The sequence below is a fragment of the Phoca vitulina genome, unplaced genomic scaffold (assembly GCF_004348235.1).
Source record: "Phoca vitulina isolate PV1807 unplaced genomic scaffold, GSC_HSeal_1.0 scaffold22, whole genome shotgun sequence".
NCBI lineage: Eukaryota > Metazoa > Chordata > Mammalia > Carnivora > Phocidae > Phoca > Phoca vitulina.
This window is the reverse complement of record NW_022589725.1, coordinates 34,444,721-34,460,655: the sequence shown is the minus strand read 5'-3', so window position 1 is coordinate 34,460,655 and position 15,935 is coordinate 34,444,721. Positions and strand designations below refer to the sequence as shown.

The 15,935-nt window shown below is 51.5% G+C and overlaps 1 protein-coding gene across 1 annotated transcript; it reads left to right on the top strand.

Annotated features, from left to right (window-relative positions):
• Nucleotides 1–18: 18 nt before the first annotated feature.
• Nucleotides 19–6,103, top strand: THBD (thrombomodulin). Its single transcript, XM_032419753.1, has one exon. The coding sequence runs from the start codon at nucleotides 2,236–2,238 to the stop codon at nucleotides 4,246–4,248; it is 2,013 nt and encodes a 670-aa protein (XP_032275644.1). The 5' UTR covers nucleotides 19–2,235; the 3' UTR covers nucleotides 4,249–6,103.
• The last annotated feature ends 9,832 nt before the right edge of the window (nucleotides 6,104–15,935 follow it).

The following is a 15,935-nucleotide window of genomic DNA, read 5'->3' as shown; positions in this document are numbered from 1 at the left end:
GGGGGGAGGGGGGCTGCTAGTGCCATCCCTATGGAGACAGAGACAGGGGCCAATCCGCCTAAACAGGAAGTCCAGAGAGGAAGGGAGGTAGTTTAAAACATGCAAAAAAGCCTCAAAGCAATGGCTCAAGGAAACCCAAATAGGACACCCTGCCATGGTGAATCATCTAGAACCCACGAAAGAAGTGAACCAGCCTGGTGTGCAGCAAGACTGGATTCTTGAATATCCCTCAACTCCTCTGAGGGCTGGCAGGCTTGAAAATTTTGGTAAAGTTTGAGCAAAAGGCATAACAGGTCCTGTCCCCTCTCTTGCCTCATGCATACAGGCAATTGCTCTCACTTTCTGAGATCTTTCAGGGGCAATCTACCGGCTGGGAAAGGCCAAAGGGGTCCGCCCAGATGTGAAGGCCCCACCCCCAGGGCCGGCTGCACCTGAGGCCGCCCTGCTCCAGCTCCAGCTTCCTTGGGCCGGCTGTGCATGTGAGTCAAGACCTGGGCTGAGCGCAGGCAGCTGGTGGGACGTCAGACCAGCATCTGCTTGCAACCACCAGCAGACAACCCGCCTCCAAATCTGCTGGTCTTTCCAGGTGCTTCCTCTTCCGAGAGGTGCAGAGGCACCCATTACAGGGTGCTTCAGACCTTGGTCTCCACGCTGCGCTCCCCCACCTAGCTTTCAGGAGGCACTGCTTGTCTGGGCTCTCCCGCTCCACCCTGGGATGGGACGAGGGGGAGTGCAGGAAGGGACCTCTGTGCCTCCTCCCTTTCACTCTCGGAGTGCCCACACCCCACCCCTTCGGTCACTAGGTCGCTATCGGTCAGTACAATCCGGGGGAGGGGTGGGTGGGCAGGTGCTTGTCTTTCGCTTGTGAAGACCTCACACTGCCCTGCTCTCTTACAAGGTCTGGGCTCTGCTGAACCAAAGAGGCAAGACACCCAGCTAAGCGGTGGAATCCGCGTAGGGCTTCCCTGGAACGAAGTTTCTTGCCCCAGGGCGAGGCCACTGCATTCCTCACACCCATTACACTTTTCAGCCCAAATTTAGAGATCTCCAACTTTTGGGGTTTTGTTTAGAGTTCAACAGCGCCGCCCTCTGGTGTTTGGTTGTGAGTGACCGTAGCTGAGAGGTGGCACAGGGTTTAAAAAAAAAAAAAAAGTTTGTCCCTCCCTTATGTTTTGGACACCCCCCCCCCCCACATTCTCGGTAAGTGAATAAGCGGAAAAGGTCTGGAAAGTGACAGATTCCCTCCTCCTCCCCACCCCGTCCATCCGCAGGACCGCCCTTCTGCAACGCGAGTGGCATTTATGTGCACCTTTCTATCACTCTGATCTCTCAGCCAAATGCAAATATCCTTAACTGTCCCGAGCCGGATTCGCTTGGAGCCCGCGAGGGCTCCCGTGCTCCCCTTTTGGGGTGTGAGATGGACTGTCCCTCTGTGAAGCTGGACAAAAACAGACCAAACAGACTAGGGCGCTCCCCAGCACGCCCGCCGCAACAGGGCTCGGCAGGAATTCGCCTGCCGCTGCTTCTGAAGGGTGACAAGACCTTGGAGCCCTGACAGTGTCCTCGAGACTTTCCCACGCGACGAGATGACCTCTGGCCAGGCAGCTCCTGCTCAGGGACCCGTAGGTCCTTGCTTGTGCGCGGAGGGCGCCAGTGTTAGGCCAGTTCTTCCCCGTCCCCCATCCTTGCGCCAGCCACACCCTATGTCCTCTGGGGCCGAGCGCACCCAGGTCTCCCGCTCTAGGCGCCGGGGCCCAGGGCGGGGTCCAGTTCTCTCCTCGCTACTGCTTCTTTGAGGAAGTCCACGCCCTTGGCAGCCCCTCCCCAAATCCTCTTCTTGGCGGGCACCTCCCCCTAGAGCCCGGCAGGTCTTGGGCACTACCTCCCCACCCCCCATTCAAAGCCCTCCTCTCTTGTCTCCACTTCCCAGAGTTCCGCAATCAAGACTTCCCTTGAAATCGGTGGTAACAATACATTTACAAGAAAAAGAAAGAGGGCCGAGAGATTAGGAGGGTCTGCGGATTAAGCCCCTTTTACGACTGCGAGCCTGAGGGCCCTAGTGGCGGGGGCGGACACTGTGTCTTGCTGATAGAGGTGCTGCCTTCCCGCGGCGCCTGCGCCTGGCGGTCCCGCCCGGGGACCTCCCAGCGCCCCGGCCGGGTTTACTCATCCCGGCGAGGTGATCCCAGGCGCGAGGGCGGGCACAAGGCGTCCGGAGAACCCAGTAATCCGAGAATGCAGCATCAGCCCTTCCCACCAGGCACTTCCTTCCTTTTCCCGAACGTCCAGGAGGGAGGGCCGCGCACTTATAAACCCCGGCCCGGGCCCGCCGGCATGTCAGAGGCTGCTTCGCCAGGGCTGCGCGCCGCGGCTGGACACGTCTGGGCTGGGATCAACGCAAGCGGCTGTCGCCAGCGGCGCCCTGCGCCTCTCAGCCCCCGCCGGGCTTGGGCCCCGTGGCGGCGCTTGCGCTCTCCTCCGCTCCTGCACGCGGCGTGCCGGGACAGCATGCTCCGGGTCCTGCTCCTCGGCGTGCTGGCCCCCGCGGGTCTGGGGCTCCCCGCGCCCCCAGAGCCTCAGCCACGCGGCAGCCAGTGCGTCGAGCACGACTGCTTCGAGCTCTTCCGGGGCCCCGCGACCTTCCTCGCCGCCAGCCAGGCCTGCGAGGGGTTGGGGGGCCACCTGATGACGGTGCGCTCCTCAGTGGCGGCTGATGTCATCTCCCTGCTCCTGAGCGGCGACAGCAGCGACAGCGGCGACAGCCCACGCCTCTGGATCGGCCTGCAGCTCCAGGCCGGCTGCAGCGACCAGGGGCAACTCGGGCCCTTGCGCGGCTTCCAGTGGGTTACCGGCGACAACCGCACCAGCTACAGCAGGTGGGCGCGGCTCCACGTCGACCCGGCGCCTCTCTGCGGTCCCCTGTGCGTCGCAGTCTCGGAAGCCGCGGCCCTAGCACCCGGCGAGCCGGCCTGGGAGGAGCAGCAGTGCACTGCAGAGGCCGATGGTTTCCTCTGCGAGTTCCACTTCGCAGCCTCCTGCAGGCCCCTGCTGGTGGAGTCTGGCTCCGTGGCGGCCGCCGGTGTAACCATCACCTATAGCACCCCGTTCGGGGCCCGCGGCGCGGACTTCCAGGCGCTGCCGGTGGGTAGCTCCGCCGCTGTAGCGCCCTTGGGAGTGGAGCTGGAGTGCGCGGCGCCGCCAGGAGAGGCCGAGGCGCGGTGGGGCCGGGATGCGCCTAGCGCCTGGGACTGCAGCGTGGAGAACGGCGGCTGCCAGCACACTTGCAACGCGAGCGCCGAGACGTCGCACTGCCTCTGCCCGGCTGACGCCTACCTGCAGGCAGACGGGCGCTCCTGCGCCGCACTAGCGGATCACTTGTGCCACAAACTCTGCGAGCACTTTTGCATTCCCAACAGCTACGTGCCCGGCTCCTACTCGTGCATGTGCGAGACGGGCTACCGGCTGGCTGCCGACCAGCACCGGTGCGAGGACGTGGACGACTGTATCCAGGTGCCCAGTCCGTGCCCGCAGCGATGTGTTAATACGCGGGGCGCCTTTGAATGCCTCTGCAACTCCGGCTTCGAGCTGGTGGACAACGAGTGCGTGGAGTCAGTGGACCCATGCTTCGGGAGTAAGTGCGAGTACCAGTGCCAGCCCGTGGGTCAAACTGACTTCCGCTGCATCTGCGCCGAGGGCTTCGCACCCAGCCCTCACGATCCACACAGGTGCCAGATGTTCTGCAACCAGACTGCATGCCCAGCTGACTGCGATCCCAACAGCCCAACTTCCTGCCAGTGCCCCGAGGGCTACATTCTGGACGAGGGCTTCATGTGCACGGACATCGACGAGTGCCAAAATGGAGACTGCCCCGAGGCCTGCCGCAACCTCCCGGGCACCTACCAGTGCATCTGCGGGCCTGACCCGCCCTCCGCCGGCCAGGTTGCCACCAACTGTGACTCCACGTGGAAAGGTGTCGGCGACGGCGACAGCGGCTCTGGGGAGCCCCCAGTCACCCCGACTCCGGGCGCCACCTTGAGCCCCTCACCTGTAGGGCCCTTGCATTCTGGAGTGCTCATCGGCATCTCCATCGCCAGCCTGTCTCTGGTCGTGGCGCTTTTGGCGCTCCTGTGTCACCTGCGCAAGAAGCAAGGCGCCACGAGGGCGGAATTGGAGTACAAGTGCGGCGCCCCAGCCAAGGAGGTGGTGCTGCAGCACGTGCGAACCGAGCAGATGCCTCAGAAACTCTGAGAGGCCTCCTCCCTGGCCGCTGCTGTTGGCTGGGCCTTCCCTCCCTCCTGTGCCTCTCGCCCTCCCCCAGCCTTACTCCCTGGCCACCTATTCCAAAGTACTTTAGCTGGCATCAGAACTGGAGAAGATCAGGCCCCCCTTCTTTTGCTGATTCCACACTTGGCTGGGGTGTGGGGGTTGGAAGGAGTATGCGCCCCAGCCACTTCCATGACATCATCGGACAACTAGGCAGAGATGGCAATTTATAGCGAAGACACAGACTACAGAGTGTCCCATGACCTCAACAAGGGGCACAAGAGGGGTGGGCCTCCTTGGCTGGCAGCCTTTGGGTCAGACTTTTGATTCCGTGGACTAGTGAGTGTAATCAAGGTGTGGATAATGACCAAGATATTTATTTTTTAAGTATTTAGGATGGCTTTTTTTTTCTTTGCTTTTGCTTTTTTTCCCCCCACCTGTATGTCTCCAGTACCCACTTTGTATCCCTCCCTCCCTCCCTTCCCCCTTCCCTATCTGTATATTTATATATTTCTACTCTTCAGGTGGCAGTTAAACCATCTTGGTGGTTTTCCCAGCACTCTCACATTGCTGAAGCCAAGCCTCAGTTCCCTTCATTGTTCCTCCCAATTTTCCCCTCCCTGGAACTCAGCCAACCCACCTGGAATGTCCCTACCTGGCCACCCTCCTTCTGTTCTTCCATGTCTGCCTGGGCAAAGCTCCTATGTGAAACAGAATCAAAAACACTACAATCAAGGTTGGTTGGGAATTTATTTGCTCTTGAACCAGGCTTGCTAATTTATCCTGAAATTTCAGGCTTCCAGAGTAATATCATTTTAACAAAAGTTAAGATGTGAGAGACATTCATTGAACTAATGTTGCTGGACTGTCATAGAAATTCAACCCAAGGAGTTTTTTTATTTTTATTTTTTAAACAATGAGCCTGGGTTTTATTGTTGTCATTTTTGTTTGAACTGAAAGATCTTTATTGTTGTTAAGCTTCTTATGCCAGTTTCTTTTTCCCATTATTATAATTATTGTTGTTGTTATAACTGGTTATTTTTGATAATGTTGAAAATGTTCTCATGATTGCTCTAGATTGAGACGGGAATGAAGTTCCTCCCAGGAGACAGTTTAAGAAAGTTCTGAGCTGTACAATTCATGCCAGTTACCATTTTGAATCTTACTCTTCTTGTAATGTGTGCTCCAAAATAAAACCAGTTCTGCTGGGTTTTGGGGGATTTGGGAACTTGGGGATGAAGCCTGGAGGATGCCCAATTAGGGCCTCACCTTGAACAGGCCAATGGGAATTTCTCCCACTTCAGAGGGGCCCTCCAACCCTGGCCACTTAGAACATGGTCCCTGCACAAGAAGTGGGAGCCGCCCCTGGCAGCCGGTTAGAAATGCAGAAACTCCGGCTGCACAAGAATCTGTATTTTAACAAGATCTGCAGGGGTCTGCCCAGTATAGCTTGAGAAGAACTGTTTCAGACAGCTTCCAACTTTCTGGAATACATTAAATACGGATCAGTAATAAGCAGCAGGCCAAGTCCGGGCCTATATTCTCAAGAAACTGAGGAACTTCAATTGATAGCTTTGCTTTCTGATAGAAAAGACTAGGTACACAGCTTTAGACATTGCTACACAGGGTTGTTGGTTCAACTAAGCTAGGAATGAATCGTGTTTCACTGTATGGGGAAATGTATCATACAAGTGTATCTTTTGTAAAACAAACATTTTCCTCTATTTTGTAAACTCAGCACATTTGTACATAGTTATTTATTTATTGGAGATAAACTAGAACACAGGCAAAACTCTTGCTTATGACATCACATGTAGAAAATAAACAAATAACAGAGTGCTCTTGGGTTTTGTGTCTGTTCACCTACCCTCCCCCAACCCCCTCATTTTATGTCATTAAACAGGGCTCACAAACAATGAAATTCCGGGAGACACCTTGAAAGGATGCTCCATGCCCCATCGCTAGCTCCATCCACTCGTGGCATCATCTCCGACTTTCAAAGATCTTTCCAGAGGAGATTGTCTTCACTGTAGAAGGACTTCGTGTAATGTCTGTGTGCACAAATATTTATGTTTCCTTCTGTAACCATAACAACTTCATACATAGGACTTGTGTCTGTGTGTTTTGAAAGACATTATAGGATTATTTGTTGGGATGAGTTAAAGAAACAGTTCTTCTTGGGGGCATTTCTAGAATCCCAGCTGTGTGTCCTTCCTGTGAATGGTTTGGCATTATCTGCCCTCTGAGATATCCAAACACAACAGTCACGAGGGGTCTCAGTCTGTGGCTCAAATTCAAACAATCATTTCCACATACCAAGGTCTCATGCAGTATTAAATCATTCTTATTTCTGTTGGAGATTAGAAATACTGTCTTTGTAAGACACACATTTCCTGGGCCCCTTTTCCTCGGAGGGTGGCACGGGCTGAATTTTATATACAGTGCTCTGAAATTTTTCATAAAGCAGAAGTTGGAAGACAATTGAGTTTGATCAAATATTCAAGCACTTTTATACATCTGGATAATGCTGAATTTCTTAGCTTCGATCTGCATAGTTACTGTTGTGAAGATGCAGTTGGAGATTTCCACATGGATCCTGGATGAAGCTGACAGCTTTGGGCTGTGTGGGGGTGTGGCTACTATGCGTAGCGCCCTCCCAGGATCACAAGTTGAGCTATGTTGCCTTTAGGAGTTTAGCAGACTAGCAGAAAACCAAAGTCAGTAGTGGGGTGCATGTGAAGGAAAAACTTGCTGTGCGTAGGCAAAGCAGGTACACACGAATTGTGCTGGGGGTCTAGAGGAGAGGGCGGTACCTCACAGATTTGTCCTTACTACTGGACTTCATTTTTTAAAAGGATCTGCTTCCAAGTAGCTAGCAAAATGACTAACTAGGGCTCATTGCTTTAGGGTTTCTCCATCCAAAGGAGGGGGATTTTCTTAAGGAATGTAAGAAGACCAAAACATACTTTTAAGACTCAGAGTCAAAAACCCTTACTGGGTCATCCTGGACCCCAGGGCATTGGTGGGGTAGGGGCCCAGTCCCTCCCCATCCTCCTTATTCCCTGTCCTGTGGGAGATGAGCATCCCTGCTTGTAGGCGTCCTCTGAACTTGAGATTCTCTGAACAACTGGGAAACTGCAGCCCCACTCTGAGAAAGATGTCAGAATCACATAAACAAATCAGTCAGCCATAGGAACCATCAGCCAGCATTTAGAATCAGAGTAAACCTTATGAAACAGGGGCTGTGGATCAATTTGTACAGTCTCGCTTTCTGTTCATATTATTGGATATCCAGGTCTGAGGGAGAATTCCAAATCTCAGCGAGTGGTACGTGTTTGCTGATGACATCCCACAGCTTGCAGAGCCTGGGGAAGAAGGTCAGGTCATACTTGTGGATAAGCCAGAATTTGATTTTATGAGTTAAATGGCATCTGTCCCTTCCTCAGATCTAGCCCCTTTTGTTGGACTAGTTTGGCAAGTATTTATTGAGATTGTACTCTGTGCCTGGTTTGGTGATAGGCATGGTAACAACCCCCTACCTTGAGAAGCTTACACTCTGGTGGGAGAGACAGATATGAAACAAATAATTGCCCCCAAACTGTATTTAACTTAGAAACAACAGTAGGAGCTGGGGAGGAGAGGCTCAGCACAACAGGGCAGTGGGATTTAGGTTGCAGGAGTAAAGAAGGTGTCTTTGATGAGCTGTCTCTTAACACTAGACATGAAGGAGGAACAGGGGTTAGTCAAATTCAGAGTGGAGAAGAAAGCAGTGTGGGTGAAGGAACAGCATGTGCAAAGGCCCTGTGCAGGGAAGAGTCTTGGCAGAGGGCATGAAGCATGGTGAACAAGAGGGAGGGTGGCCAAGATGGAGCTGGAGAGATAGAATGGAGAGGTAAGAGTGGAAGGGAGAAGAGTTTCCAGGTCAGGTTATCAAAAGTGAATTCTATCCCAGAAGCAAGCGTGCCACTCAAAGAGTTTTAACAAGAGCACACTGGTATTCAATTTCTGTACTAAAGTTGTTTGGGAATATAACAGCCACTTTTAGGCTTATTCACATGTCCCCATGGGCAGACACCTGGACAGTTTCCCTTGTAAGCATCCAGCAGGGTTAACAAGGGGTGTGGGTGTCACATACACCTGGATTTGAATCCCAGCCTGACGTCGGGTGCTCACATGACCATGGGCACCATGCAGCCCCTGTAAGGCTGTAAAGTGGGGTGCTAGCAAGTGCCACGCCACAGGGTTTCCATGAGCATTAGATGAGGTGAGTTAGCACAGGTTTGGGCACAGAGCAGGTGCCCAATAAATGCGAGCACTTGTGCCAATAAATAAGTGGATGCATCGGTGGATGAAAACAAATGATTATGTTGAGATCTCAATTGTCTTGAGAGCAAATCCAAGGTGTGCAGAAAGTGGAAAGTATTCTTTCCAGGCAAAGTGCAGTCATTCGGAAGAGATGCTGTCCACCCTTGAGGGAGCGTCCTGGTGGGATCTGGAGGATCCTTAAGGAGAGAGATGTTTGCAGAGGGTGAGAAGCAGCCCCTCAGGAGCCGTAAAATCCTGCCTCCAAGTTCTCTTCCCCCTGCTCACAAAGTCCATTAAGGCATAAGGGTGCAGAGATCCCCTCCATTGTGCTCCCGGGGAGGCCACAGAGAAGGAGAGAACATACCCCAAAGTGCCCTGCTTGTTTTCTCAGGGCCCAAAAGAGAAAGAGAAAATTGGCTCCAGCCCAGGCAGCCCCTGGTGCTGTGAGAAAGGCGGCACTACCTGCACCCTCACCCTCAACTGCCCCATGGGGCCCCCAAGTGTAGCAACACCAAAGAGGAACCTGCAAAAGAGAAAGGAATCATCAGTTGAAAATGATTAGCAGCCCCAGCTGTCCAAACTCTTGATGGGCGACTCTGGGCAAATCTCTAAACTTTGTCAACCATCTACCTCACTGGGGCAGTGCGAGGGGGCTGGTTGGGGTGGACACATAAATGCCCCCCAGGAGAGTCACAGACTCTGCTGTGACTGAGTTTCCCGGCCCTGCCACACATGGGAGACCCCCCCACACTCAGAAACAAGGTCAGCTGCCCCCCTGCATCTGAGGAGAGGTGGCATCGTCCCCTAAAGTGCGGGGACTTGGGGGAACTCTCCATCAGAAAAAAAGATGCACGTTTGCTCATCTTCCTCTTTCCCTGTGGGGAGAAAGAAGAACCTAAGCTCCTAAGTATCTAAGTGGTGTCTGATCACTGATTAGGGGCCAAAAGAATTAAAATCTGTGAGCCTGGAATGTTCTGACCATTAGGACCATGAGTGCCAGGAAGAGCAGGCTAGGCCCAGGTAGTGGGTAGTGCATTCTATTTTAACTCTTTTTTTTAAAGAAAAAATCACAATATAATTGACATACATTGAAATTCACTCTTTTTGGTGACCAAATCTGTAAGTCCTAAAGAATATACATATTCCTGGAACTAACACCATCATCAACATAGAGGAAAATCTTTTTTTAATTTTATTTTATTATGTTATGTTAGTCACCATGCATTACATCATTAGTTTTTGATGTAGTGTTCCATGATTTATTGTTTGCATCTAACACCCAGTGCTCAATTCAATACGTGCCCTCCTTAATACCCATCACCAGGTTAACCCTCCTAGAGTGTTTAATTCTCAAGGAATTAAAAGGAGTTGAGGCAAGAGGCAGAAGGAAGAGGGGAGGATTCAGGATACTGTGGCAAAGCCCCTCTTCCTGGCTGGGTGACTGAAGGAAGGTCTGCTTGGGAGTCCAACAACCCATGACGTAAGCAGTTGGGGCCAGCCTCAGTGTGAAGCCAGAAGGAAGATTCCCCCTCCCCTTTAGAACTTCAGTTTGTTTCTCAGAGTCCTTTTTCCCCCTTTGTCTCCCCCTCCAATTTCCCCCCCTTCATTCTTCCCTTCCTGCTATTTTCTTCTCTCTCTTTTTTTTTTTTAACATATAATGTATTATTTGTTTCAGAGGTACAGATCTGTGATTCAACAGTGTTACACAATTCACAGCGCTTACCAGAACACATACCCTCCCCAGTGTCCATCACCCAGTCACCCCATCCCTCCCACCCCCCACCACTCCAGCAACCCTCAGTTTGTTTCCTGAGATTAAGAATTCCTCATATCAGTGAGATCATATGATACATGTCTTTCTCTGTTTGACTTATTTCGCTCAGCATAATACCCTCCAATTCCATCCACGTCATTACAAATGGCAAGATCTCATTCCTTTTGATGGCTGCATAATATTCCATTGTATGTATAGACCACATCTTCTTTATCCATTCATCTGTCGATGGACATCTTGGCTCTTTCCACAGTTTGGCTATTGTGGACATTGCTGCTATAAACATCAGGGTGCAGGTACCCCTTCAGATCCCTACATTTGTAACTTTGGGGTAAATACCTAGTAGTGCAATTGTTGGATCATATGGTAGCTCTATTTTCAACTTTTTGGGGAACCTCCATACTGTTTTCCAGAGTGGCTGCACCAGCTTGCATTCCCACCAACAGTGTAGGAGGGTTCCCCTTTCTCCGCATCCCCGCCAACATCTGTCGTTTCCTGACTTGTTAACATAGAGGCAATTTTTGTCACACCAGAAAGGTCCACTCGGGCCACTCCCCTTCACTGCCATTGGAGTTGTGAGCACACACCAGATGAAGCTCCTTTCCTCTCTGACTCCTGCTAACCCTCCCCACCGCCTGCAGGGTCTCCCCACGCCAAGAAACCTATGTTTTCACGTTTGAATCACAAAGATGAACTTTTCTAAGCTTCGACCAGACTGCCTGACTCTCTTAACCTTTGGCAAACAGGTTTCAGTGAAACCTGGCTCCTGCGTCTCCAAGCACCTTGCCCATTGGCCCCGTGTTCTGGACTCATGCTGCCAAAATTCCTGGCAGCCCACCAGGAGTGTGCAAAGAAACAAAAAAGAAAGATGACGAATCCCATGCCACGATTTTGGGGGTGGAGCTTGAGGGTGTAATAAGGAAGTAAGGAAGGTGTGTGCCAAGGGGAATGACGGTGCTGCCTACTCACACTCCTTGGGCCAAAGCCCTGCTCTGCCACACTCCTTCCTGAGGTGCCTCGGTCTGCCATTCTGATTGTGCACAGGCCCAGGTGACAGAAGATCCCCAAGTTCTAACCTAGGGGGCTTCTGTTGGTCTCATATTAAATGGGGGTGAATTATTATTTCATGTCTTTAGGGAAAATCGAGGTTACAAAGCACATATAAAAACACATTTTCATCATGGTCAAGACTCCGTGGGGGGTACCCGACTTCATCTGAAAACACATCCCCTGACCTTTTCAGGCGTTTCTTCATAAAATAATATAGGCAACGCCCGGCTCTTCCTTTCGTTGTCAGAACATGTGTCCGGGGTTCAGCACTATCTCTTTTTGTTTTGAGAGAGTCCTTCTCCCTTTTTTTATTTTGGTCAGCAGGTTCAGATGTAGGCAAACAACTGATTTCCTCTCACAAGAGAAATGAAATATTTTTTTAACATCAGATTCTAACAGAATCAAAATCCTTCTCAGCTTGTTTTGAAAGTGTGATTACAAAAGACAAAAGAACCCTGGGGATGCATTAGTTCAAAGTCACACCCACTGGAGACAGGGGAGCAAGTCGCAGAAGGGTTTCAGGACCCAGTGGAAAACACCAAGATTCCAAACTGGGGTCCATGATGATATAATGCCCCCAGGGCCACAGGCCAGGCGTTTTTTCTGACTTTCTGCCTGAAATAAATCTTTTTTTTTTTTTTTTAATGGGACATATCATGACTGATATTATCCTGAGGAGAAGGGAAAGTCTGAGAAAGACACAGAGCAAGTCCCGGCTTCTCTGTTTCACTTGTCTGAATGTCCAGAGCTCGGGATAAGGAACACAGGACCACGCAGCAGCAAGGTGCCTGCAGGCCTGGGATAAATGGAAATCATGTGTCTACCAGGTCTTGAGGTGTATCCACTCTGCAAAGCTTCAGAGGGAGTCTAAACCCCTGGCTTGGAGGGGAAGCCGTGCTCTCTCTCCAGAGCTCAGAGTAAAAGCCTATGAGGTCATTGAGAAGTTGTCACTTTGCCCAGGGACTTACTCAAGCCCCTGCTTTATGGGTGAGAGATTTCTGGAGACCAAGGTGGTTCTTTTCAGTTCCAGGAGGTCGAAAGGGCAGCATTTCCTGAGTAAATGGGCTGAGGGAACCCTGTCTGGGTAAAGGAGCTCTGGAAACAGTAAGAGTGGGTGGCTTCCCTCAATTTAGGGAGCACACTGCCCCCAGTTCTGGTCCCCTCGTGTCCTCTCATGCTATTGGCAGCCCTCTCCCTCAGGGCATGGATCGCGGTCACCACGAGGGAAGTGCGTGTTGACAAAATCGTCCCCATCTTGATTGGGGTGGCAGTTAAACAACTGTAGCTGTCTAACTGTATGTTTGTCGAAATTCATAGTACTGGGCACCTAGAAGGAGTGAATTTTGCCATATGTAAATTATACTTCAATAAAAATAGATTAAAAAGAAATCACAGCCTCCTCAGAGTGGCTAAAGAAATCCTGATTTGGGGGGCACCTGGGTGGCTCAGTTGTTAAGCATCTGCCTTCGGCTCAGGTCACGGTCCCTCGAGCCCCACGTCGGGCTCACTGCTCGGTGGGGAGCCTGCTTCCCCCTTTCCGGCTTCCGTTGCCTGTGTTCCCTCTCTCGCTGTCTCTCTCTCTGTCAAATAAATAAATAAAATCTTGGGAAAAAAAGAAAGAAATCCTGATTTTAAAAAAAACACCAAAAAAAAAAAAAAACCCTCCATCAACAACAACACCAACAAAAACACGCCAATTCTCTGTACCGACCTTGTTGTCTTCTTCTCTGCCAGTTGGTCACCATCCAAAAACTGAGCCTTCCTCTGGGCCAGTCCCCCGCACAATCAGGTATAGGTAGTCTTGTTCCGGCCTTTCTCTAAGGGCCACGGAGCTTACCTGCAGTCACACCGGGCTGTTACATGGGTGCTCTGTCCCTGGTCTGTGTGTCCGCAAGTCTGTTCTCCCCAGGCCTCCACACATCCGCACTGTGCCAACGCTGACCTTGGGCAGCCCATCTAGACCCAGGCGCCGCACCCCCATGTGGCATCAGTGAGTACCCACGGTGGCTTTCCATAATAGGAAGCCATATTTTTATTTTAACCAACTCAGTACTTCCATTCTAGGTGACAGTTAATCTTGGATTTTTTTTTTTTTTAAGTTCTCCCCCATTTTCAAAAGTGCTTGTCCCGGTTAGACACTAAGCCAATCCATTCATATGATTGGGAACTCTGTCTTCCTGTTGAAAAAAGTTGATGAACGTTGAAATGGAAAGAATGTGTTCCCCCTGCCAAACTCCTGGTGAAAAATAGAAGCACGAGTGCCCCAGCTTTATAAGGACTCAAGAGCCCTTGATGGGTTTCTTTGCCAGGCAGACAATGACCCTCTCATTAGAGCTTGTCACTGCTGTGCCATAGCAGGGTCCCAAATCCTTAAGGGGATTTATGAGGTGCTGCTGGTCTGTCTCCTAATGCCTCTTGCTGACTGGGTATCATCTGTCCTCTGTTCCAGTCCCCTTGGGCATCTGTAGTGCCTACCACCACAGGCCTTTTGCACATGCTGTCCTCTCTGCCTTGAGCCCTTTGTACCTTCTACCCTACCCCCTTCTTCTCCTGGCTGACTCTCACTCATCCTTCGAAGGAGGGCATCTCCAGCAGGGAAACCTGCCCTAACGACCATGTCAGGTTCTTTTAGTACATCATCTCAGAAACCAGAGTCCATTCCTGGGTTGTTCTAATTTTAGCTTAAAATTGTACTCTCATTTCTGTGGTTCCCTGATTAATGCTCATCTTTTGCCACGTAACCTCTGAGCTTCATGAGGACAGGGGTGCTGTCTGTGGAGGCTCGCCACGGTGCCTTGAAGCTGCCAGAAGCAGCACTCACCTGCACGTACCTCCACAGAGCAGAGCTTCGGGGTGTGGTGCTGACTGATGGTGTGCAACCGAGGACAGAGCCTTAGGATTCTGACATTTGTGCTTAAGGAATCTGAGGCTTTTCCCTGTCACCTACTTAGGGTAAGGGGTGGTGAGAGATGGGGATGTTTCATGACCGACAGCCTGCCCGAGAAAAGCTTCAAAACCCAAATTTACAGGGGTTTGCCCAGTTACAGCTCAGGCTGCCATGTCCGGTTTCTGAGTAGCATGGCCGAACATTTGGGTTATTTTCTCCTTTGATATCAGCCTTTGGCACCTCAGGAGTGCTAGGTATGATGTTTTTAATGAAAATAAAGCCAAGAATTTACAGCTGAAAATGAAAATAGTATGCATCTTTGCTCAGTGACATAGTGCTGACAGATAGGGCAAGAATTCCAATAAGTGATCACCTGTCATGTTCAAATACCATCTTCCGACCATCCAGAAAATATAAACACCTGGCTTGTCACTGAACAGCAAGTTAAAGACAACTTTAAAAGACAAGGCAAGTTCACTGATTGAGGGGGTGCCTAAAGGCTGTTTCTACCCGGGTGAAAAATGTTTTCATTCATTTTGAAGCCAAAAGCTGTGAGGGTCGGCAGAGCAGGACTCAGGTCAAAGCGTGGCTGCTTGGCCGACCCGCCCAGGCAGGTGAAATGTGTGAGTGCTCTCAGGACCCCGGCTGCCTCCATCCCCGACTTCATTTCACTGCAATCTTACTGCTCAGGAATTGGGAGGGTTTTAGACAACCAGCTGTTACAAAGGCCGGCAGCACTGTTGAGGGGCTTGCTGCTGCCAGGGCCGCGTTGTTAACCGCCCCCCCCCCCCCCCAAGAGGGGGGAAGACTTTGCAGCCGAGGAAGACACTGGTCAGCCCCGCCCCCTCCGCCCCCAGCCCCGCCCCCTCCAGGCATGATTTATGACTCCCAGGTCAGGGGCCGTGTTAACGCTCGTTTTTAACAAGGGATAGAGAGAGTACTCAGCATAGAAGAATGTTGTCTTTCACCCTCCCACTGCCTCAGTTAGCGTGCCTCTCCAGTGCCTTTGAGAAGGCGGTTTACAGCTGACAAGAACTCCAAACACACACCCTGCTTTTGTGCATATTTCACGTGAGAAACTGAGGCTCCCAGAAATTACAGCACTGCTCCCTGGTCCGGCGGCTGGAGGGCCCCTGCCTCTCAGGGACTTTTCCTTTTATCGCCTAAGGCTGCTTCTGCTTCAGCCATCACCAACTAGTTTAAAACGTTGCATTTAAATACTCAGCCCAGCAGGAGTGTTGCCAAGACTCCTGGGCAGCGCCCCATCTTCCTCAGCAGAGAGTTTGCTGGGTGTGAATCACCGATGGAGACTGAAGATAAGGACCCCAGCCCCACACAAGCGAGGGTGGGGGCAGGCAAAGGCCCAGCAGCCCCTGCCCATTTCAGATCATTGCCAGGGCCACGAACCCCTCGCGGCATTGCTCTCAGCCTGGAGGGCAACCACATTTACCCAGTGAGCACCCTGCTGCACACTGCCCGGCACTGGGAACAAAGAAATACTTCAGTTTTAAAAACTGCCAAGAAATTACAGTTACACGAAGCCAGCAGACACTAGCACTGACTTACTCCAGATGCCCAAAGCAACTCTAGTGGGTACAATAGGTTTGGGATGGTCCATGTGCGTGTGTTTACGTGCATGTGTGTGTGTGCACGTGT